The sequence below is a fragment of the Pygocentrus nattereri genome, chromosome 13, assembly GCF_015220715.1.
Source record: "Pygocentrus nattereri isolate fPygNat1 chromosome 13, fPygNat1.pri, whole genome shotgun sequence".
NCBI lineage: Eukaryota > Metazoa > Chordata > Actinopteri > Characiformes > Serrasalmidae > Pygocentrus > Pygocentrus nattereri.
The window spans coordinates 28,442,169-28,465,294 of NC_051223.1; the positions used below are offsets into that span (position 1 = coordinate 28,442,169).

The 23,126-nt window shown below is 39.9% G+C and overlaps 1 protein-coding gene across 2 annotated transcripts in view; it reads right to left on the reverse strand.

The window, feature by feature from the left end:
• The window catches only part of bmpr1ab (bone morphogenetic protein receptor, type IAb), a 40,252-nt gene that overhangs the window by 4,976 nt on the left and 12,150 nt on the right, over positions 1–23,126 (reverse strand). The window contains exons 3-11 of one of the 2 annotated variants that reach the window (XM_017702886.2): positions 22,262–22,400; positions 14,792–15,015; positions 3,258–3,429; positions 3,034–3,136; positions 2,491–2,590; positions 2,276–2,372; positions 1,898–2,033; positions 1,175–1,367; positions 22–319 (exon numbers count right to left, since the gene is read on the reverse strand). In XM_017702886.2, coding sequence (XP_017558375.2) covers positions 22–319; positions 1,175–1,367; positions 1,898–2,033; positions 2,276–2,372; positions 2,491–2,590; positions 3,034–3,136; positions 3,258–3,429; positions 14,792–14,861 — 1,169 coding nt within the window. In that variant the 5' untranslated portion in view covers positions 14,862–15,015; positions 22,262–22,400. The remainder of the gene's footprint in view (positions 1–21; positions 320–1,174; positions 1,368–1,897; positions 2,034–2,275; positions 2,373–2,490; positions 2,591–3,033; positions 3,137–3,257; positions 3,430–14,791; positions 15,016–22,261; positions 22,401–23,126) is intronic. The other variant, XM_017702880.2, reaches the window with a different exon arrangement.

Sequence of the window (23,126 nt, forward strand, 5' to 3'; positions counted from 1 at the left end):
TATGGGTCCATGTGTGTGTACCTGTTGTATTTAACAGCCAGACCCAGGTCAGCGATGCAGCAGGTTCCGTTCTTTTTAATAAGGATGTTCTTGCTCTTTAGATCTCTGTGGGCGATAGCAGGTTTACCCTGCGTGCCGTATATCTCAGTGTGGAGGTGGCACAGGCCGCAGGCTGCAGAGTAGGCCAGCCTTAGCAGAGCCTGAGTGTCCAAAGTGGTGAACTTCAGATAATCGTACAGAGAGCCATTCTCATGGTAATCTGTGATGAGGAAGAGCTGAGTGAAGGCTCCTGTGCCCTTAATGTCAGCCGCAATGAAGCCTGGAGAGAGGAAAGTGACAGAGTGTCATGACAACCTTGTCAGAAAAAACGGTCACTTGACCAACTTCAGGTAAAAGCAGCCATAGTAACAAAGGAGACCTTTTTTTATTAGTGTTTATAAAAGTTTATGAAGGTCTATGATGGTTGTCATCAAGGGCTTATGTATGTTAGGTTGGTTTACGTAGGCTTGCACTGTAGTAAAGTAGGGTTTTTCTATATATTCTAACATTTAAAAATCAATGCAGCTACACTTTCCATTCACATACAGTACTGTGCAAAAGTTTTAGGCATCTAAGCAAATTTTTAAACAATTTACCTCAGCAGTGAGTTTGTCACAATATACATTAGAATCAAGTCATATTCATAATTCAAATAAACATTAAAAAAATTAAAAAGTAACAGGAATTTCTTGGGTCCATATTTTTCCTTGACACCGTCACAGCCGCCACAGAGACTTGTTAATATCATCAATTACATCATGAGCACAATTTAATGAAGCACTGATTGGTCAAACCAGGAGTTACTTTTTAACTACATATAATACTGGGTTTCCTCGAGGAGAGGCTTGAAAATGGTTAAACAAACACACTAACATCCATAAAATCACTATTTATTATGTGTATATATATATATATATATATATATATATATATATATATATATATATATAATCATTTAATATTCTATACATTTTGTTTATTCAAATATTAACACTTTTCTCAGCAAATAAACACATACTACACAAATAAATAGATTTTGAAAATGTGTCTTGGGTGCCTAAGACTTACACACAGTATTGTATACTCCCCTTCGATGTATCAAAATGCATTTTTACAACATAGTGACGTGACATACCAAGGATATTTTCGTGTCTCATCAACACTGTCTGATAGATCTCTGTCTCTCTGAACCAGCTGGCCTCCTCACGAGTGAAGAACACCTTCACTGCTACCTTCTCCCCTCTCCAGCGCCCCAGCCATACCTCCCCGTACCGGCCCTTTCCGATTTGACGCACCATCTGGATCTGCTTAGCAATGGTGCGTTGGACCTGGGAATGAGCAATACAACAGACTATAAGAGATTACGCCATCATACACAGTCCAACAGTTGGACTACATTTAGGAAGAAAGCTACATTTTCTTTACTCCTTTTTTGTGATATGTGGTGATGCAGATATATCCATCTAAAAGGATATTATTGAAATAGCTGCATTAGAATCTCAACAGGTGAACATATGAAATAGTTACAAAAGTGAATAAAAAGGATATGGTCAGGTGTAACTGTTGGCTTCATATTTAACGGTCTATCTAACCAAAGCAGCTGAATAAACATACTGCAGTTAGAAAATTAAAAGCATAGGATGTGGAGTTAAGTCATCTATATTTTTCAGCATTCCACATGGATTTATGTGTAAATAACAAATAAATAATGCTCTAGCTCCTTGGATTCAACTTGGCTAAATCTTCAAATGATTCATCTTGATTGAATCTTCTAACAATAAAAAATATTACAGCAATTCTCAAGTCCAAAATGTTAGTGAAACAGCCTCATGCCAAGCATGTAGATGTTGCTTTGTACCAGCAGGGGGAGCCCTGAGCCAGAGCCTGTGCTGGACTGGTTGATGAGGTCTTTGAGTGACTCTCCAACAGGGATGAAGGCCTCGTCCTGCTCCAGGTCCCTCTGGTAGCGTCTCCGCTCTGTCTGCAGCTTATACCTGAACAAACACACACAAAAGCAATCAAGCTGCAACATGCCATTATCATCCATTTTTACTGCGCCATTCAGCAAGGATGCCCACTGTTACTTATCATAACCCCACACATGTACTCATTGAACTCTCGCCGCTATCTGCATTACAATCAACCTATCTTAACTGCCTTTAGTGGGTGTGCCTGTGTCTGCCCTGTAAGTAACCTAGTCAGTCCATAATAAAATGTGTTAAGCTGTATTTCTCACCTGTAGTAACATACAACTGTAATTGCTATAAGTGTGAAGCAGCACACAGTCACTGAGATCAGGAAGGCCAGCCAGTGGGCGCTCCCAAACAAGGGATCTGCATTACCACAGAGGCAAAGAAGCACAGAGATTTAAAATCAGAAGAAATGAACACGATAAAAAATAATTCTGCAGGTTTAGACTAGATATCATTCTTTCTTTGATCTCCAGTTCACCTCGGATAATAGGAGGAGGAAGCGTAGGCTGTAAGTCTCTGTTACAGAAGTCTGTCGAACAGCATTCAATTGTCCGCCTCGTTTGAGCATTGGGTGAATCCTGTTGTACAGTAAAAGTATGGCACTATTAGAAACATTCTTCAACATCCAAACACTTAAAGATAAACTAAGTTAGATTTTATATATATATATATATATATATATATATATATAAAATGAGTTGCCACTGTTGTTACATACTGAGGACTATAGAATAAATTCTATTGATCTATTGAAGTATTTTACCAACAGCACATTCAAAATTTATAATGCATCATATCCTTTCTTTATGCTGGCCATAGTCTAAAGACATAAAGACCACCAAGCACAGTCAGCAGCAATTTTTGTATTAAAAATACAAAAATTGCTGATAGACCATAGGGAATCTGAAACTATATTGTATAGAATAGCAAATACAGAATCATATTCATTCATACAAGCTTTCAATTTACCTAGAAAAAGTATATGGTTTCATTTTTAACATCTTGTATTTTAATGGGGTACCTTGCACTGGAAGTGAGAGCCCTCGTATTTCATACAGCCAGAGGTGAGCATAGCCTCCCCGTGCTCGTCCTCTTCGATGATGGCAAAGCACTGCCCATTGGTCCTACAAACACACCTATATTATCCTCAAGCCTCTCAGTAATGAATTTAGCATGCAGATAGACAGAGGCAGAGTGTAGTGTGATATAATGGTTTAAGGCCTTTGTAAAGATCAGGTAACTTACTCGCACGTGTTGTTGGTGGCATCTTCGGGGCAGTGGCCTGAGCAGTAGCAGCTGAGGAAGCGGGCTGCATCCTCCGGGGCCACAGTAGAGCCGTCTGCCGACTGCGATCTTTTCGGGTCTGAGCCATGCTTCGCCCCTGTGCCATGCAGCATGTAGTCTGGGTTCTGCCCACCTAAAAACAATGGCCTTGCACATTAAATTCGGTATAGTGCAAAATTCACAACTCTAACTTTACACCTATAATCGGCAGTTGGCCAAATCACAGATTATGTTGTTATACGTTTTCAATATATTACATATTTTGCATATTTTACGACAACAACAATAGCTCTTCAACTAAACTGCCAGCAAACTTCCAATTAATCATTTAACATACACTAGTGTTTGGAATTACTTGCTCTGTTAATAACTTTTGTTTTACATACAATAAAATCTTGAACAGTGTGGATTTAAATATTCACTAAAATGTACACAGAGCAAATCTTGAAAAAATATATTTTTTGTGCACATTTTAGGTCACAATTTCACATATTTTAACATACTGGGAAAAATCAAAACATAGAATCTGAAATGTGCTGTTTAGTTATGTCATTTAATGTTTTAATTGGTTTCTGTAATATCCTAAATTCAGATAAAAAAGCAATGGTGCACTAAAGCCGGAAAAATGTGTTCTCTGTAGGCATGTTGTACTTCTGCGGTCTATTTTACAGACTAAACAAGTGAACCCAGGTGTTACAGCAGATTAACATCTTCACTGACTCAGGAGGTTTAAGACTGATTCATTAGTGTTTTGTGGTGGATCACTCTTATCTCTCTTTTGGTAAAATACAGCCAAACAAACATGGATCCAGCGCTCCTATTGTGAAATTCCAATTCAAACCAGGAAGTAATTCAGCTAAGGGACTCTAGGCTTACAATACTGAAAGTACAGCAAACACAGCTGTGAAGGAAAGATTCCAAAATAATCTCTAGCTGGGATTTTGAATGTAGGTAATTATACTTCTTCAAACGTGTTGTTACCTAATAAGGCACTGAACCATAGAATCACTACATTTAAATAGAGTGAAATTACAACAAGTACACAGATCCTTCCAACCAAACAGCAGTCTGTGCTCCATTACAGCACTGAAAATCGCACACAGGATCTTGCTCAAATACATGGCAGGCGGCACAGCATGACCAAAACAGACTCTCAGACTGTGAGTAAGAGACGGAGATAAAGACTGAAAGAGGGACAAAAGGGAAAGGCAGAAACATGGATGTCTGAGAACTGTAACCTGATCTGTGTGCGAGTGTGTGTGTGTGCGCGTGTGTGTGTCTCAGACAGACAGGGTACATGTTCCCCAGGCACAAAGGCTTCTATGTTCATCAGTGCGGTTCCTCTTAAAGTCATGCTGCTGCTCCTCAGCCTGCAGGTCCAGACAGGCCTCCGCTCCGTCAAAATAAGCCCATGGCCACGCTGCTGTTTACTCAAACACCACATTCCACACCTAGAGCCCCCGCTCCATTACCAAAGCCTGCCCCACACCTCACTGCAACAAAAACACCTCAACCCTCATACTGAGACAGGACCAGAGACTGAAGATGGCATGATCATCCTTTTTCTTTCCTAATACACTGCAAACAACATCATAAATGTAATTGATATATCCGATGTTTATAATTAGAACGGTGTTGAGAGACACAGTAATTCTACTATAACGCACAGATGTCCACTTATTGTCATGTTAATGCTAGATTAGGTGTATCTACTGTTACTTTACTTTGTCATGTTGCACTACAAACAATTCTGTGACATTTATGCTGGTTTTATTTTGTGCGATAGAGATTTCTATTATACATTAAATGAAAGAAAAAAAAAGTGCCACACATTTTAGGCCAGTACACCTCAGATCATGAGCTCCAGTCATAAATCAGCACAGATACCAGGCAGCGACACCTTCAGCTCTATCAGGCTGGGTGGAGCAGTCCAGGCTGATAAACAGCTTGATATCCACAGAGAGCTGGAGCCAGGCAGCCAGCAAGCTTTGAACTCCGAAACACTGATAACAGCCAGAGAAAAGCTAAGACTCCACACAGAGACGAGAGAGAGGAAAAAGAAGAAAGACAGAATGAGAGCGAAGGAGTGAGAGTGAGTGAGAAATGGAGGAAGAGGAAAAGATGGTGAAAGAGAGAGAGAAGGGGTAGGTGCCAACATAGAGCATGAGAGAGTGAATAAAAGACAGGGAGATGATGACTGACAACAGAGAGAGAGAGAGAGAGAGAGAGAGAGAGAGAGAGAGAGAGAGAGAGAGAGAGAGAGATGGAAAATGAAGGGAGGGGTGTATAAAAGCTTGCTTGCTCAATACTAAATAGGAAATGACCTCTGTGTCTCATGGTTTCTGTTCTCTGCATCTTATGTTCCAAAAATCAATCAGTTCACCACAGAGCACTGCTGGTGCCCTGGTGCCTGCCTTCAACAGAAAAGAATATTGCATAATACTAGTCCTCTATAAATTTTTGATAATCAATCATTATCACAATATTGACCTTTGCAGTATTGAAACAGTATCACAGAAGCCTATAGTATGTAAATGAGCCCTCTAACCACTCACTTCTTTATTGCTCTGTGGGCATCTTCACTGATCATCAATGAGCAAAATTCAGTGTCCTGCCTCCCTTAATTATTGCTTTCATTCAAAAAGTAAACTGCCATTACAAGATGTTTAGTGCAGACATGCATGTTTGACGACAACAAATGAATTTTGGCCAATTCATAGTAAACAAAAAAAAGAATTTCAAAATTCAAAATCAAAACTAGGAAATCTTTTAGCTACTCCACATTAACGCAGCACGTTTTCCATGTCTAACAAGGGGAAGGTTTTAGCAATGGGAGCTGCCCCTTCAGGTGAGCTATTTGTAAAGCTAACACTGGAGCTAGTCAGTGCTGAGGAAGACTTTTTACACAAGGTCTTTCAGCCAATTAAAAAAAATTAATATTACATAACACATTTTTAATCACAAATACGAGCACTTTACAGTCGTGTCTGATCTGACTGATTTATGCTGTCAACAGCTAATTAGTTAACTAAATGAAGATTTGTTATTTTTATTTTTTAAATATTAGATTTTATCAAGTACAGTAACTCTATATGTTAATAGTTTTGACACTGAATTGTGAGAGTGGTCTTCCACAGTTTAATCCAAAACTTTTTCATCTTCAGGAATGAAATAAAAACACAGCCAGCCTCCAGATGATTGAGATAACGTGTGTCAATGCTACCATGTTTCAAGTGTTCCTCAGTAACACCTTCCCACTATTTCTTGCCATTTTAATCACTAGAGTATTTTATTGCCACCTCTTTTCTCACTGCAGGTCTGATTCTGAGGAGATTTCTGGCCAGTCTATGTCACATCAATGGTCATCAATGCCTTTTCCCTACTATAAAACAAGCAAGGAGTTTTCACTGGAAAAACAACTCCAAACATTAAAACAATATAACATGTTAAATTACTTGTAATAAAGTTTGATTTATGCACTGATGTTGACTGTGGGCTGTAAATTCCCAAGATAATGACAATGCTAATGATACACTGCATTCACTTAAGACAGATGGTTAGGGTAAATAGAATAATGGCTAAATTAAATGTTTTGACAAGGTTTGTACACTTGTTTTTAGAGTGAAAGAAGTACATAAATTGAGTTTCCATTACAAGCAGGAACTGGAGACATGATGGACATCACAATACACTAAATGTATAATGACACTTCAGTTTTCTAAGGTTTGAAAAGTTGGAATAGAATACACCAGGAGAGCCAACAGTATTTAAAAATATTACCAAAAATAAATTTTATTCAATCTTTTTTTACAAACTGCACCACATTAAATCCTTTTAATCAAGACCAAATAAAAGCATATTGTGGTGTATTATGATATAAAGATACAGCATCATCACAATAGGGAGCAATGCAATCACAATGTTGTATTTTATCCATATCGTGCAGCTCTACTAGAAAGGAAAACCATGAGAAAGCGGATTAAGGGGAAAAGTGAAAGGCCAAATTAGCAGCATTTAACAGAGAGGATTACAGGCCACTAGGTTAAGACCAGTAAGGAAGTGTGGCTTGCCCTTTCTCTCTGACACACTCACAGATATGCACATATCTTCCTTTTTCCTATTTCTTTCACCTTCTTCCTGCCATTTCAGAGCCATTCCAGACATTCACTTGTGTGCCAGTGATATAAATCTCTTGTTTATGGGTCAGGGTTTGATTTTTGCAGCTGAGAAATGTTCCGTTTGATGCTGCGGAGGAAAGCGTCCCTCGGCCCCTCCATTAAGCTGAGCGTAAAATACACATGTTGAAAGCGTTTAATTTCATATCTTTGATCACCTCACAGTTTAGGCCAGGCGCCGCCGTTGTCAAACAGGGCCTTGAGCGATAATGGACGAGGAACCGGTAACGTAAACACTGTTTGACAAAAAGAGGAGCCTACTTGTGTGAGGTGAGAGTCCACACTGGGGCGTCCCTCAGACACAGCACACACACACACACGCACACACACACACACACACACACACACGTATATCCTCACACAGGGCCCTGCTCTGCTCCCCCTCGCTCCCTCTCCGCCAGAGACCAGTAAATTTGAGGAAGGAATGCGAGGAGTGGAGCCAGCGCACAGGCTGCTTTTAAGCGTGCCTGTAAAAGCCAGAGCAATCTGTCATGATGTGTTCACTTCCACACATTTCGATGGGTGCAGAGCAAAGCACTAGCATCTACTGTTCAAACACAAAAGTGCAACACCAGTGATTCCTAATTCTTCCATAGTTTTCCCAAGTATTTAATAAGTTTTAATAAGATGTTTGTAGTAAAATTGACTGGAATAAGCAAGAATAAAACAATGTACTACTACTACTACTACTACTACTACTACTACTACTACTACTACTACTACTACTACTATTATTATTATTATTATTATTATTATTATTATTATTATTATTATTATTATTATTATGTATTACAGGTGTGGGTGTATTACAGCAGAGAATGTACCAGACTATGCAGGATAGGCTACTCCAGGACCAAGGTCCTATCTCACAAAGCAGGAATTATGGCTTAAATACTATTCAGATGGGATTAGTCTTCTTTGGGGACACCGGCTAACATCATTGTTAACACTATTCCTCAGGGATTTTAGTCCCATCCTTATCCACCATGTCAGTCTTTTTTTATGGACTGCATGTCCCCATAGACGCCTTTTACCTACTGTAAAACATGCAAGGAGTTTTCATGTTTTTCTTAGAGGTACTGGAAAAACAACTACAAACATTAAAACACTGTAACATGTTAAATGACTTGTAATAAAGTTTGACTTATGCACTGATGTTGACTGTGGCCTGTAAATTCCCAAGATAATGACAATGCTAATGACACACCGCATTCACTTAAGACAGTTAGGTAGATGGTTAGGGTAAATGGAATAACATCTAAATTAAATGTTTTGACAAGGTTTGTACGCTTGTTTTTTAAGTCAAAATAGTGCAGAGTTCCCCCTCCCATCCCACATAACTTATAATGAGATTCCTTATCCTGTCTGAATCTGTCATAAACATAACAGACCTGTGGTAGAACTGCATTACACACTAACTCCCCATGGAAAACGAATCATGTCCAAAGAGTCCAAAGAGTACTTCAGCCAGCTAACTTTAGGCTTAGTTTGTTTGAGACTGCATTTTCAGTCTCATGATGGTGAAGAATTTTTTACTAGGCTGCCTCACTATAGCAACACACGCCTAACCTGTTTCGACTCTGATCCTTTAAGGTCATTTATTTTTTAGTGATGTCTGTGACATCAACACATGACAAATATCGTTTTTTTTAAGGAAACATAGATATTGAGGGCATAAATTACTACTACAATAAGCACTAATATGGTAGTACTGGCTACAAATTAACTTTGTAATGTTTTACTTTCTACATATTTATTTGTACTTGGAAAAGCCACTTGTTTCGTTTCTTGTGACTGGCTAAAAGCTGTAAATTATAAATGTACACATACACAAGAATTAATATTAGCTTGAGTACATGAACCTCGATTAATCACCTTTGAATAATGTGGCTGCATGTGTTAGGTTTTGTGAAGCAGAAAGTCAGGAACCCTGCATAGGTTGAATGTGTTTTGTAAGTCAGATCCCTAAACAGGCAACCGCTGAGACACACAAATAATCATAAATCTTCAAAGGTCTGCAAGAAATGAGACAAATAAGGCACGGGTTAGAGCGTACATGAGTCTGTAAACCAGAACACATGCAGTGTGTTGAGTGTGCTCCTCTTAGGTACTTCAATAGCTCAGATTACTCCACCAGAAAAGGCCCTGAATGCTTCTACTCTCGCTGCTCCTCCCTTGAAATGGAGCTACACAGCGTCTCTCTGCTCCTACATGTGTGCTTAATTCTGGCTGGCCGTCACGGCGGAGTCTGAGGTCTGGCAGTGCTCAGGTTGTAATGAGTCCCTCTGACCGCATTCTCTGAGCCTGCAGGCTCCTCCACTCCACACTGCGCTGTGCTGAGCCGGCCTCTTAAAGAGACAGCAGCCCTTAGCTCCCTCCAGCCACAGCCGCCATTTCCCTCTCACTCAGCCTCAGCCTTGCCACATAACTCACAATCACGGTACACGCTTAAAAATAAAAGGTTCCTAATTAGTTCTTGAGAACCATCTTAATTGGTAGGGTAAAACCTTTAGCATAACTTTTACATGATGTGGAGGTTCTTTAAACTTTTATTTAAACTTCCCGTTCACACATCTGTTTATAAAAATGGAAATTAAATCCATCTATTAAAATGTTCTTGATGTTACTAAGAGTGGTTCTTTTATGACATTGCTAAAAATATATTTCTGCACCTTTTTTGAAGAGTGTAGTACCATTAAACAAAGATCAGCCTCATAGTAAGATTCACAGTGCAGCCTCATTTATGTTACATAAAGCAAGGCACAAGACCAGAACTAGCTTTCCTGTAGCTAAAAAGACTCTTAAGGGTGCACATCTGGGGTTTAACCCTATTAAAACAGAGGGCAGCACAAGCAGCTCAGACAGCTCAACAGTGAGCTCGTAAGACCTTGGAGCAAGAGGTGAGTCAGGAAATGCTGAGAATGCAGACACCAAAGCATGGAAACTGCACACCTTGATAAACAGGATATGCCAGCTGACTTATCGCTGCTTTGGAGGCAACATGACACTGTGACAGCCATACCACACACAAAAACCACACCACACACATACAAAAAATATCAGTACCCAATGAGAATTCTCTTTTCTCAGGCCTTTTTATGTGAAAAGTAAAAACAAGAAAAGTAAAAAATATATATTTTAAAGTATAGTTTAAAAAAAAGCCTTAAAACAAGAGAAACCCTTGATGAAAATAAATCTTAAAGTATCTAAGCTGTCCTAAATGCACTGCGTTTCTTAGACCTACAAGAATGTTTGAACAGGAAATGATGCAATAACTCAGCCAAGACTCTGAGTCTATAATCATGGCAGTGCTTATTCAGACAGCGCCTCAACGTCTAAGGTAGAGCCATGCAGAGTCTTACAAATCTCTCACCACCATAAGGCCATGGAATATCTCAGAGTGTCCATTAAGCCCATCAAAATAACATTTGAAAACAAGCCCATGTCATTTGTACAGAACAGTTATGTTATGTTTCGACAGTGGTTCTCCAGTATGCCACACATGGCAGAATCGGTTACGCAACTGTCAGGCTGATGCGTTATTTGCCCATGGGAAAAGGACTACCTATAAGGGCTTGAAAGAACAGCAGACTAAGTTCTACTAGAGCTACATAATTAACACTAACGTAGCTTCGTATAACAATAGATCATAGTGTCTGTAATGATCATATGCTTCACAACAGGAGCTCAAATTTCAGAGGAAAATCTCCAGCACTTAATCCCTTGCTATTAGAATTCCAGCTTGTTAAAAGAGAATGGAAGGAAAGAAAAAAAGGAGAACATGTGGAAAACTAGGGCCTGCCCGAGACAGACCCATAAAATGTGCTGGCTTTATTAAAGTGAGTTTCTAATGGGCTCTGAGACACCTCCAAAGCCAAGCTCCCCACAAACACAGCACTGCAAGCTGTAACAGTGAGAGTGTAGAGGGCTTTTCCTCCTGGCCTGCTGCACCACACACACATGCTGCATACTTTGGCCTCAGCCATTCCCTTTTTGTCAGCTTTTGACTATCGTTTCCGGAGAGCCGCGAGTATTTAGGGTGTTTAGTCGATGGTAATGACCATCAGGCAGCGTAATACAGGAAACGGTTAAAGTGTTGGGGAAACACAGAGCACCAACAATAGACTCAACAAGCTTCCTGTAGTAAGGCCAGAGCAGCCAGCCTGTGAGGGTGGGAGGAGGGAGGGATGAATTCTCAAAGAAACAGAACCAATCATGAAGGACTCACAGAAACATCATCACATCACAGACCCTTAAAATGGACCAACAACTACAGTATATACAAAATATACAACTACAGTAAAGAGATAAGTGAAAAGAATGAAACTGAAGGAATACTCCAGTGCTTCTCTCAGTCTAATCTCTATCTGCTACAACTGTGGCATATGGCTGACTACCATGCACAGTAATTTTGTTGTATCACACAAAGGTTACCATCTGAGACCACTAAGCTTAGCCTGATTCCTTCTTCTCTGAAGCCATTTCAGTTCTTGAAATAACCTGTTTCACCTGATGTACGAAAGCTGAGACATGATTTTACTTATGCATTTTCACAAGATCTGTTGTGAAAGCTGTTTTTTCTGATGTCTGACACCTACTGTGGCTGTGATTTGAGGAGGACAATAAATGTGGCATTAATGAAGGACATCAATTCATCCAAGATGTTTAAAAGTTCAGCTACACTCATGTGTAGGAATGGGATAGGATTTTGAACCGATGGTAAATGTGTTTTTACTGTCACTGGGGCTGTTACCGTGGTTGGTTAACCATCACTGAGCACAGATTTATTTTGACAAGTTGACATGTTTCTGAATTTATCAAAAGAACAGAAAACCCACATACAACAGAAACCACTGGGAAGCAGTTTCAGCACCTGTCCATTGGCTTCTATTATAATCGTACTTTAAGTCAATGTGTTTTCTGTTCTTTTCTAAGAACAGGGACTTGTGGTTGATCACATGCTACAAATGTGGCACACAGAGGTTAGGTCAAAAAACACTGGAGTATCTCTTTAAGTGAGACGCGGTGAGCCACACTAGACCTGTGATTCTCGGCACATGGTCTGTGTGTGATTTTCCTATGCTGTGCCACAAAGAGAGTAAGAAAGGTTTAATTTGGTCACTTTACATTTACCCTCAGTTAAAAGGTTCCTCATGGTAGCCCCTCCTTTCTAAAAGCTGAACTCACAAACTACATCTCCTCTGCACAAGTGCAGGTTCCTGAAAAGAAAAAAAAACACCACCACCAATGCCGAGCATGTGAAAAGCCCATAAGAATGTGTTGGGTGACATGACATATCTCTGAGTAATGGCCGGCCGCTTGCAGTAGACAGAAGAAACCATTCACCGTGAGCCTTGGCCTCGACAAAACAACAAAAAAAACATGCTCATCAACATTCAGCAGCAGTTTGTAACCCTCACTTTTCGCCACACTCAGCTCCCTCTTGCTGTTTAAAGGGAACCTTTGCAGTGACCAGCAGTGGTTGCCCTTTGTTTTAATGGCTCTAGCCTTATTTACGAGCAAGGAGGAATGGCTTCCAGCATCCGTTTCTGCAGCAGTCCCAGCACAGAGATGGAAATAGCAACATGGAAGATATATTTTAGGAGGCTAACCAGGCTCATAGGCCGACAGTGACCACTCCAGTCACAGGGTTAAAGACGTTACTGAGAATTGGGCGCAGCAACACTTGACCAAAATAACTACAGCAATTTCATCAAGGGAAAACACTCCCCCAAACAACAACAGCATGAACATAAAGCAGTGAAATTTTTTTTTTTAAAAACCTTACCCGAAACGCAAATGATCTTGTAATCTGATGAATTAATTACAGCTTCAATACTAAGTACAGTTTAATCTCCGTCCAATCCGCTTTCCTTGTCAGGCTCAGAAGGGTCATAAGTCTAACCCTCATCACAGGAAACGATCTCTCCCATGGTTTTTCTGTTGCTAAGAATAGACAATGTTTAAAACTCCAAGAAACTGTACCCAAAAATAGGCTTTCTGAAAAAATAAACTAAACACCAAACAAAAACAGGTGGTGTGATCCAGTTACATCAGTGAGTAACTGTAGAGTAGATTATCAAGAATTTACAAAAGAGCTACTGTTAGTGACTAAGACATTGTCAAATTTAATGCAGTCTGGTCATCTAAGATACTACAAACGCTAGCAAACACCCAAAACGGGCCATTTCTGATTAGCTCTGCTTACTTAGCAACACGTAATGTATATTATACATATATGTTGCAGTATGTAAGATTCAAAAGCAAGTGCAGTAAGTCTGCTTTAGGCAGCAGAGGTAGTTGACTTAAGAGCACTTTTAAAGTTCTATTTAGAGATAACATGCTACTTTATCTGTAGAAGCACAATGGAGCCAATTCACTTTTGTCCAAATCTACAGATATCTGTTAATTCCAGTCCACCTCCCACCAGAGACCAAAAACAATGAATGTTAAGGCAGTATTCATGCACAGCTCCAATCCAAACACCTAACCATTCTACTTGCTTCATTATCTCTCACACACAATTCCAATGATCACCAAACTGCCCTTCTGTGCATACCGAAATTGATTCTTTGTGCTAGCAATGGGCCATTCACACCTAAACAGTGGAAGCTGAAAGATGTGGATTCTCACATTACAACTAGTGAATACCCCACTGAATGGGCGAATTATGCCCCTGAACAAATGCCTTCAGATAGCTCATGATGTGGGACATAGCATTTAGGTATAGTCTGTTTTTTTTTGTGAAATGAGATGTAGTACAGTGACCTACTTCTACATGTAACTTAAAATGGAAGGAAAAACATTTTTACAACAAACAGAAAAAAAAAAATCAGACTGAAAATCCAACTGAATTCAGTCTTTGTTCTCTGAAGCATTACTCAACGTGTAGTGACTGATTCAAGATCTCCTAGCCATTGACAACGATGACCACAGCCATTAACATGCATATTTCTAAAGGCCGACACCCACTAATGAAGTCAAACTACTGACAATGTCATGTAAACGCAGGAAAAAAATCTAATATCTGTTTTGCATTTCCAAATGTTGATGCATTTCTATCAGTATTCGTCATCTCAGAAACAATTCAAGCATCTCCAGTTTTCTCCTCTGCCAATTTTTTAAACCAAACAAAACAAAATCTTAATTGCTACACGGACTGATGACTGAAACACAAGCATTATAAACACATGTTATTAATAAGAACATAGGAAATTATCCAAACTGTCCACTCTAAAGAGTTTAATATTTCCAAATGTCTTGGCAGAAAACTCTGCAGGAGGCAGTTCAGTTTTAGAACTTGCAGTTGAGATATCTTACCCTCAACTTGAAGAGAGAGAAGAATGCAAGCTCCAAGGACTGTGAGCAGGACTCCAATCATCTTCCTCATGGCAGTAGAGTAGTGAAAGGCTGTAGATTGTGTTGTGCTTTAGTACTGTGGAGTGATGATGCTGGGGGATGACCTCTTAGGGATGCAGACAGCACAACAGCAAGAAAATGGTGGAAACTTTGAAGTCTATTCACTGATTCGTCTTGTTAAAACCCTACACAGAAAAGAGAGCAAAAGAGGTTGATTAGTGGTCAAAATACAGAACTTTGAGGTTTGTGTTTGATACAATTCACGATTCTGACATTAAGACTGATTTGTTCATAACAAACATAAAAATAAACTTAGAGCCTGACTACTTATATGGTCTTAAATTTCAATTGACTGTTTTTATTTCTTTTTTTCAAGTTTTCATTAGTTTTGCAAATGTTACACCTTTATTACTACTATGACAAGTGTCCTCAACTTAACTGTATTGAAATGAGCACAATACTCTTTGCGGCTGTCTTAACTCGCTCCTACCTTAGCACCCCAAGCTTTCTTTCTGCGCAGCTTGACCTTTGAGTTTTGAACAACTCTGATCAGGGGGTGTCCCATACAAATAGCTGGTGTTGGGCCCTGTCCAGCGTTAATAACATAATGTGTCTGCTCTCTCCTAGTTCCTGCGTGTCTCTGTGCAATTAGTGGGTCCCAGTGGCTGCTTGGGCTTGGGGGGAGGTGAATTAACAGGCACGGAGAGGGGGCTGGTGTCTGTCACTTTTCATTTGGCCAAGGGGGACAAAGAGCCCCGACCTGCGCCCTACTTTTCACACTTCCCTGACTCCTGGGTAATGGGGAAACAAAGGAGGGGCTCCTGTGGCTCAAGAGGGACCCCTTAAGATGGCCCATTGCCCCCTCCTAACAGGACCACAGGCAAAGGAAAGAATGGGCAGTGCCAGCAACAGGCCTTAACTCACGCATCGCTCTATAACAACAAAACATTTCAATGGATTATAGGACACTGTAACACTATATGAAACTGTCTGTCTATTAGAGGTGTGAATTGCATTGGTGCATCACTCTGATGGTGTTGATTCAACTGCATTGATTTTGCAATGTTAGAATCTATTAGAATCATACAGGCTAATTTCTTGGCTGACAATTTCCTCAAAGTGTTCCAAATATAAAAATATAACAAAAACAGCAACATTTACTCAAACTTTTCTAAACTTTTTTGGATCTTGTGAAGGAGCCGCAGGGCCACGTCACTGTAGGCCAGGTTTGAGGAACACAGGAGGAAAGAAAAGATAAAAGATCAGTGCTGGCAGGCATGCCACGGCTGGTCCTTGAGAAGATATTGGAGGCCTGAGACCGGGCAGGGCAGTGCAGCCTGCAAGGGAGCACGATTCCCTCACACTCATATGAGGCCCCTGACACTGACACTTCCATCGGTAAACAAGAGCTTCCGCTGCACACTCTCGCACAGCAACAGCATAACACACAAAGCCACGCGCTGGACTCAACTCAGGCCTCCGATCTCTTTCTACCACAACCTGCTTCACATCCCCCATTGAAACTGACCTACAACTGACCCAAGCAATATCTTTAATTGATACTAAAGAAACTCTGACCTATCCACTCTTCTTGGTGGGAATTTATTTCGAGACATCTCATTGGGCCAGAGACTGACTGACTCACTGAACTATCCCTTACTGTTGACTCACATGCTCATGAGTCGTAGGTGGCGCCAATTTTATCATCAATATCACTACCATCATCAATAATCCTATTCATTTGCTGGGAAATTTTTGTAACAACTGCATGAGGAAAAACTGGACTAATATTTAAATACTGAAAGTAGTAAGAAATTTACAAAATAACCTACGGTTGGGTCCGGACAACTTTGTTCAGCTGGTGCATGCTTACAGCAAACTCCTAAGATCACTTACAGCTCAGGAGGTAGATCATTTTCTTATATAGCTCCTATGCTTTGCAATGTTCTAGAAATATCAAGAATTTTAAAGCTAGATTAATATTCATATACACAAGTATATGGGCTAATTTTGCCCATGTTTGCAATTGGGCATTTCTTTTCATTTAGACTGTGGTGTTTTTAACTTTGCAATATTTTACATATTACAGTGAAAAGCACTTAAACACTTACAAATAAAATGAAGAATGGTACATGCGGAGTTAGTATTATTATAAATAGTTCTTCCAGTCACAATGAAATTTAAGATTTCATAGTGCAACATTAACTATATCAGCAACCAGCTAACTACATAGGTCCCATGCAAAAATGACCATTTTCACTAATTTTATGTACATATTAATTTCTCCCCAGGCTGAATCTGAGGTCTTGCTAATCTTGACTTAATACAGATCCCAACTTAACCGGGATAACGTGATATGAATAACACAATCAAAGCTGAGTAGTGAGAATTAGCAGATGGACAACTTAACTTGGATTAATCCCAGTAAGCATGAACAAAAGGTCAAGAATCCAATGAGCTAAACAGCACAGTCCCTCAGAAGGTCTTTCCCCACATTCTTCAGAGGAGTTCTCCTCATTACTTTGCCTTAAATGGGTGAACGAACAGAGAAGAAGAAAAAAAAAAATGTAGAAGAGACTGTGACCACCATCTAGAATAACTGCTCCTTATAGCAAATCACTGAGGCATGGGAGGTGGGGGCTCTAGGAAGGAATTCCCACAATCGTCAATCACACAAAGCTTGAAAGGGAAAAATCGCTCTGGAGACAGAAATCTGAGGAGCAGCAGAGTGAGTGGGGGCAACTCTTTCCCCAAGGTAGCAAGAGTGGTTCTAAAAGTCTCAGTTTTTACAATACAGGTCAATATAGAGTCCACTGAAGCAGAACCACTTTTACCATTTAAGTAGACTCAAGCATTTATTACATAATGCAGAACTAAACTTCATTTTTAAATCTCTTCCAATCTAACAGCAACACAAATATCATGCCACCTTCAGTGTGAAATACAGCTGAATTATTAGTAGCTGAATATACAACTCTTCAAAAACTGTTGTTAAATATAGAGATGAATAGTTTTGATTAGTATCATTCAGATATATATTTTTACCCAAAATGAAATATTACTGACATTCCATTCCCTTAAACACTCTGATACGGAAAGGAAATTCATAGTTACACTGTTCTTCAAATAGTTTTAACATAAAAACAGTTGAAGACACACATACAAAGCGATTCTATTAAGATGCTGCTCTACAACATTATAGATTAAAACTGTTTCATAGGAAGCTGTAAAATACTAGGAAACGTGAGCTAGAATGATAAACAGAGCTGTAGATGAATCCATACTGAGTGAATGCTGTTCAACACCAAGCTGTTGATATGATGATATGATTCCAAACGTACGAATGGTAGTGTAAATGTGCTGAAGTTTCCTAAAGGGAAATGTAGAAAATTCATCTGTCCACTGGTAGACAGATATATAAATTTGCATTGATCATTTGGGCCATCATGCCAATGTATTTTGTGGTCAAAATTAAGAACTTTGGCCAGAACAACAGAAGCATGTTTACTGCACATGCACTGTACTTACCATTGTACTTACTCACATACACTGTACTTAATAAGCACATACAACAGTGAAAACAGAAGAAAAAAAAAACAAACAAACAAAAAAAAAACAACAACAAAGAAGTCTGATTTGAAAGATGTTTTGCTAGGAGTCCCCCATGTCCGCTACACTTTTTGGTAAAAAGTATCTGACAATAAGCTTGGCAGAAAATCACATCCTTCCCAAAACCGCACTCCAGCCACACAAATTCTTTTTTCCACTCAATTCCAAAATTTCTAACATTGTTAGATGTTTCTTTTTTTACACTGGTAACACTGCCACTGGCTTTAAAGCAGCCATCACAGCAAGCTACGACAAAATTCTTAAGAGAAGCTGCATGCAAATGTTTGGGCGCAAATTTCATCCTTTGTTGATTTTCTAGGTGAAATAAGAACACATCCTCTGCAGAGATCAAAACATACAATGTACCCGGTGTAAAGTTATGTGACATTTTATGCTTTTTTTCCCTCCCATTGTTAAATTTGCCATGTTAAATTTAGTAAAAAGATAGAAACTGTGCCCTAAAATGTGCAGAAATGCCATATTTAAGAGTGTGTTCTGTAGAGGACGTGATAACTTATTTTAAGTAAGTGATACCTTTTTAATCCCACAAACGGGATTGAACTGGCAACCTTCTGGTCACAGGGCATTCTACAATATGTATTTTAAGGCCCTATCTATCTTTGGAAAGCAACTCTGGTATGACAGATAAAAGCTAAATGGAACAAAACTCTCAAAATAATCCAAAACACTACATTTATTCTTGTCTGGCATTATTTCAATTATTTGCAATACAGATTGCGTTTAGCCATGCGATGTGTGCTTATGTTCATTATCACAAAGTAAAGTTTTCAAATATCAAATAAATAGTCTACTAAGCACAATGTTTCAGAATTTCAACAAATTATTCATAAGGAACAAGGAACTCATTAACACACACACAGACACACTCTCCACTGCTGTCTCTTGAGCGCGAGTCAGTGAGTGCAGTGTGTGTGTGTGTGTGCTGGCATGCATCCCCTGGCCCCTCCTGGGGGCCCCTCCTTGCAGGCAGCCCAGCGCCTCGCCTGCCTCTCAAGGCACGCTGGCCAGCAGCGAAGAGCAGACTTCCCGGCTCCACTCTCATTGTTTGCTTGGCTGCTTCTGTACCTCATCCCAGCCTGGATTAGCATAAGAATACAGAGCACTCCCCTTCCAGCCCTTCTGCTACACTCCTCCTCTTCTTTCCTCCTTCATCCCCCACACCCCCCAGCCTTCGATCCATCATTCCCCGCTGACTGCAGCCCTCTGATTGCTCAGTGATGCTTGGCTGCTGAAGACACACCGTCTCTCACATCCACAGCACGTCTTTGGGTTATATCTGACTTATCAAATGTTTGAACATGGCCCCAGAGACACAAGACAAGCTGAAGAAAAGATCCAATGGGTGAGGGTGGGGGTAGGGTAATTTTTTTTTAAATATTATTTTTAATTTTATATAGCCATGACATAGCTAATCTGGACATGACCATTACTGTTAGCATTTATATTTCATGTAGGCACTTAATTTAATAAAAGTTCATTTGCAAATGCTCTGATCCAGAATTACCTACAATAATTTCAATCATTTGTAAATGTAAATGTTAGAAGTCTTGCCCAAAGATTATTTGTACAGTAGTGGCACTTAGACAGTGAACTGATCTTCATCCACTGCATTGAGTGGTGGTGCTATCCACTGTGCTACCCAACAGAGTGTGTGTAAATGGAAATGGCAAGCTCTATTTGATTCTTTCTATTTCAGAATATTTATAACAATAATAACTGTTGCTTTTATCATGCAAGAAACATATTGGTTACCCAAGTACCTGATATTTCACATATCAATCAGCAAAACTATTTAACTGGTTGTGGAAAATTTATGAAGAAAAAAAATACAGAAAAAACATTTGCATTCTCTTGTTACATATCTGCCTCCGTGGAGAACCCAACAAAGCACAATCTCCCATTTGGATTTGAGCTAAATCAAACATTCTGAGACATCAACATGTATATATGTATCTTTTTACTCATATCCTCATGTAGCTTCTCCAGTGGTCTGCTGCATGAATAAAAAATGAGACATCTCATCTCAACTCTCACTGACCAGAGAGTCTAGACAAACCTCAAACTCTACAGCTGTGTCTGGGCAGCTTGTTCCCAGACTGTCCTCCCTCAAGTCCTATTTGTTTGAAGCAGCACCAGTAACAATCCTGCCCGATGCTCAATGTCCTTTCCAGCAACCTCCAGTCACTTTCTTTTTCTGTAGGGGGATATCACTTCCTTGGCCGTGTGTGTTTATACTGCTCTCAGGGATTTCTCGTGTAGATGCCATTTCTCTGTTGCTATCTTTAAAGTACCCAAGAGAGTCAGACATCTTTTTTTGGTGAAAACATTACAAATACAACATGCATAATCTTATAAAGGATGGGCTCCTTTGCAAAGCTTGCGGTTAAAGGGTCAGTCAGAGGTGTTCTGAGACTAACTGTTTTAAGCCTTCTCCAGTCTGACCTCCGGCAGATCCTGGGAAACTTGTGCTGTGGATTTGCCGGCTGGAGAGGCTCAGCCCAGCCTGTAATTACTCCATCCAGCTGAAAATAAAGCTAAGCTTTAGAAGATGCACATGCTCCGACACATTCCAGGGCCAAAAAAAGCTTGGCTTTTTGGACAGGACTCAAGGCATCACACTGTGATTCGAGGGAGACACCAGGCAGGGATGTGTCGCTGCCTCTGGCCAACACCCATGACAGAAAAGGAAAAGTACAACTGCCCAACACCCAAAGTGCAGTTCAGCAGAAACTCTTGTATGCATTTTCCACTGTTGTGTCATTTCATTTGAGGGAGAGGAAAGGCAAAACAAGGCAACAAAAAACATGTGTAGAATCAGTAACACTGCAGCACTTTATACTTATACTCCTTGAAGTATACAGTTACATTACTGTACAGAATGATCCAGAATCTTCTGAAGATTTGGAAAAAATCTAAAGAAGTTCTACAGTCAATGTCTGACCTTTTCAAAGAGCCGTCTGTGCTTACAGAAACATTAGCAGCCTATTTCAGTTTCATTATCTGGATCAGATCCTTATCATTACTGGAAGACTGCGTCTCTAAGGACTTCATTCTCCATCATGCACCATAACCAAAAGGCATTCCTCTTCCCCGTCTGTCTTTCTTCAAAACACACTATTCTGTACCTGGGAAAGATCAACCATGCTTCACAATATGGGCCCACTTAACGAGAGTAAATTCCTGCTCGCCAAGTCACGGATTCTAATCCATACAGACCTGCCAAAGCTGCTGTGACGAAGTGCTCAGGGAAAAAACATCCACATTCATAAGTGCTCACTCCGTGTATGAAGACATATGTCATCTGTCTCGTTAATGAATGTGACATTGTACACGTTCCCTTAAACACCGTGCACAAAGTGGTGTGAGCTGAAAGACATGCTGCCACGTTAAGTAAGGCACAGAAATGCACTTTATGCAGGTAGTTTCAGTGTCCCCACCGCTCCGACCACAGAAGCCTTAATGGCTTTAGGAAGAGGTTCTTCTCTTTCAAACAGATCACTTTCACCCGCAGCACTCGTGCTGCCACACTGTCTCTGCAGGCACTTTTCTACAGGCCAACACATCTAGATGTCTGCCACAAAGTGTTTAAAAGCATGCTATTTTCTCCCTTATCCATATAGATTAGAGAGACCTGCTGCGGTACTGTTGGGAGATATGTTTTCTTATCATGGGGAGGGGTGACTGTTTTGGTTTTTTCCTGTGAAATTGAGCTAGTCTGGTGCCGATGTTCGCGCCGCTCTCTTTCAGGAGGCACTACGGTCTGACATCGGTGGGGGTTGGTGGGGGCCAGTTTTCCATTACCTGCTTCTGCATTCCAAGTGGGACGAATGATAAAGAGGCTTTATCTTCTGTGGCAAATTTTCCTTCTCCCAAAGTCTTTCCTGCTCTGCAGAGTGAGCTGGACAGGATGTCAATCAAAGGAGGCCTCAGGGTCACTGGCCTGACAAAAAAAAAAAACATGCTTCCCAAGAGGGGTGGAAAAAATATAGTATCACAATATTTTCTAGACACATTTCATGATCTTCCATTTTTATGGGTTTGATCAATGCTGGAACAGACACCAAGCACAAGCACAATAGTAGTGTTGCATTTAAAAGATGCTATTAAAACAACAAGTAGAATGATTTCTACATAATCCAATTAAGAAGGACCAATTATTTTCATACCCAGCACTGTCAGGATTCAAACTTACAACCTCACAGCAATAAGGCAAAAACTACGTTTTAATCAAATATGCAGTCATTTCAGTACTGATAATATTCATATAATTCCTGATCATGTCATATTACCATATTGCCCACTAGCATTGAATGGGGATGGGGAAATATCTAATTATGATTTTTCTGACTGATATGGCGAATGTGACATCAACTGTGATTATTTTCAATAATTCAATAAAGGGTCAGGGCTGATGTTGTGGCCAGGATGCCTGGTATATCCACTTTTTCTAGATTATAGATTGAATGCTGAATGTACTGTGCCAGACTGCCAGCAGTGTTAGGTGTGGGCGTTTTACTGCATCTGATTAATTTAACACTTCTCCAAACAGTTCACAAGCTCCATGTTATTGAGTTTAATTTCACTACTTAAACTTATGTAGATTATTACTTATAAAATTATGACAACACTCTTTATACTGTAGGCTAAAATTGAAAATTCACTCCTT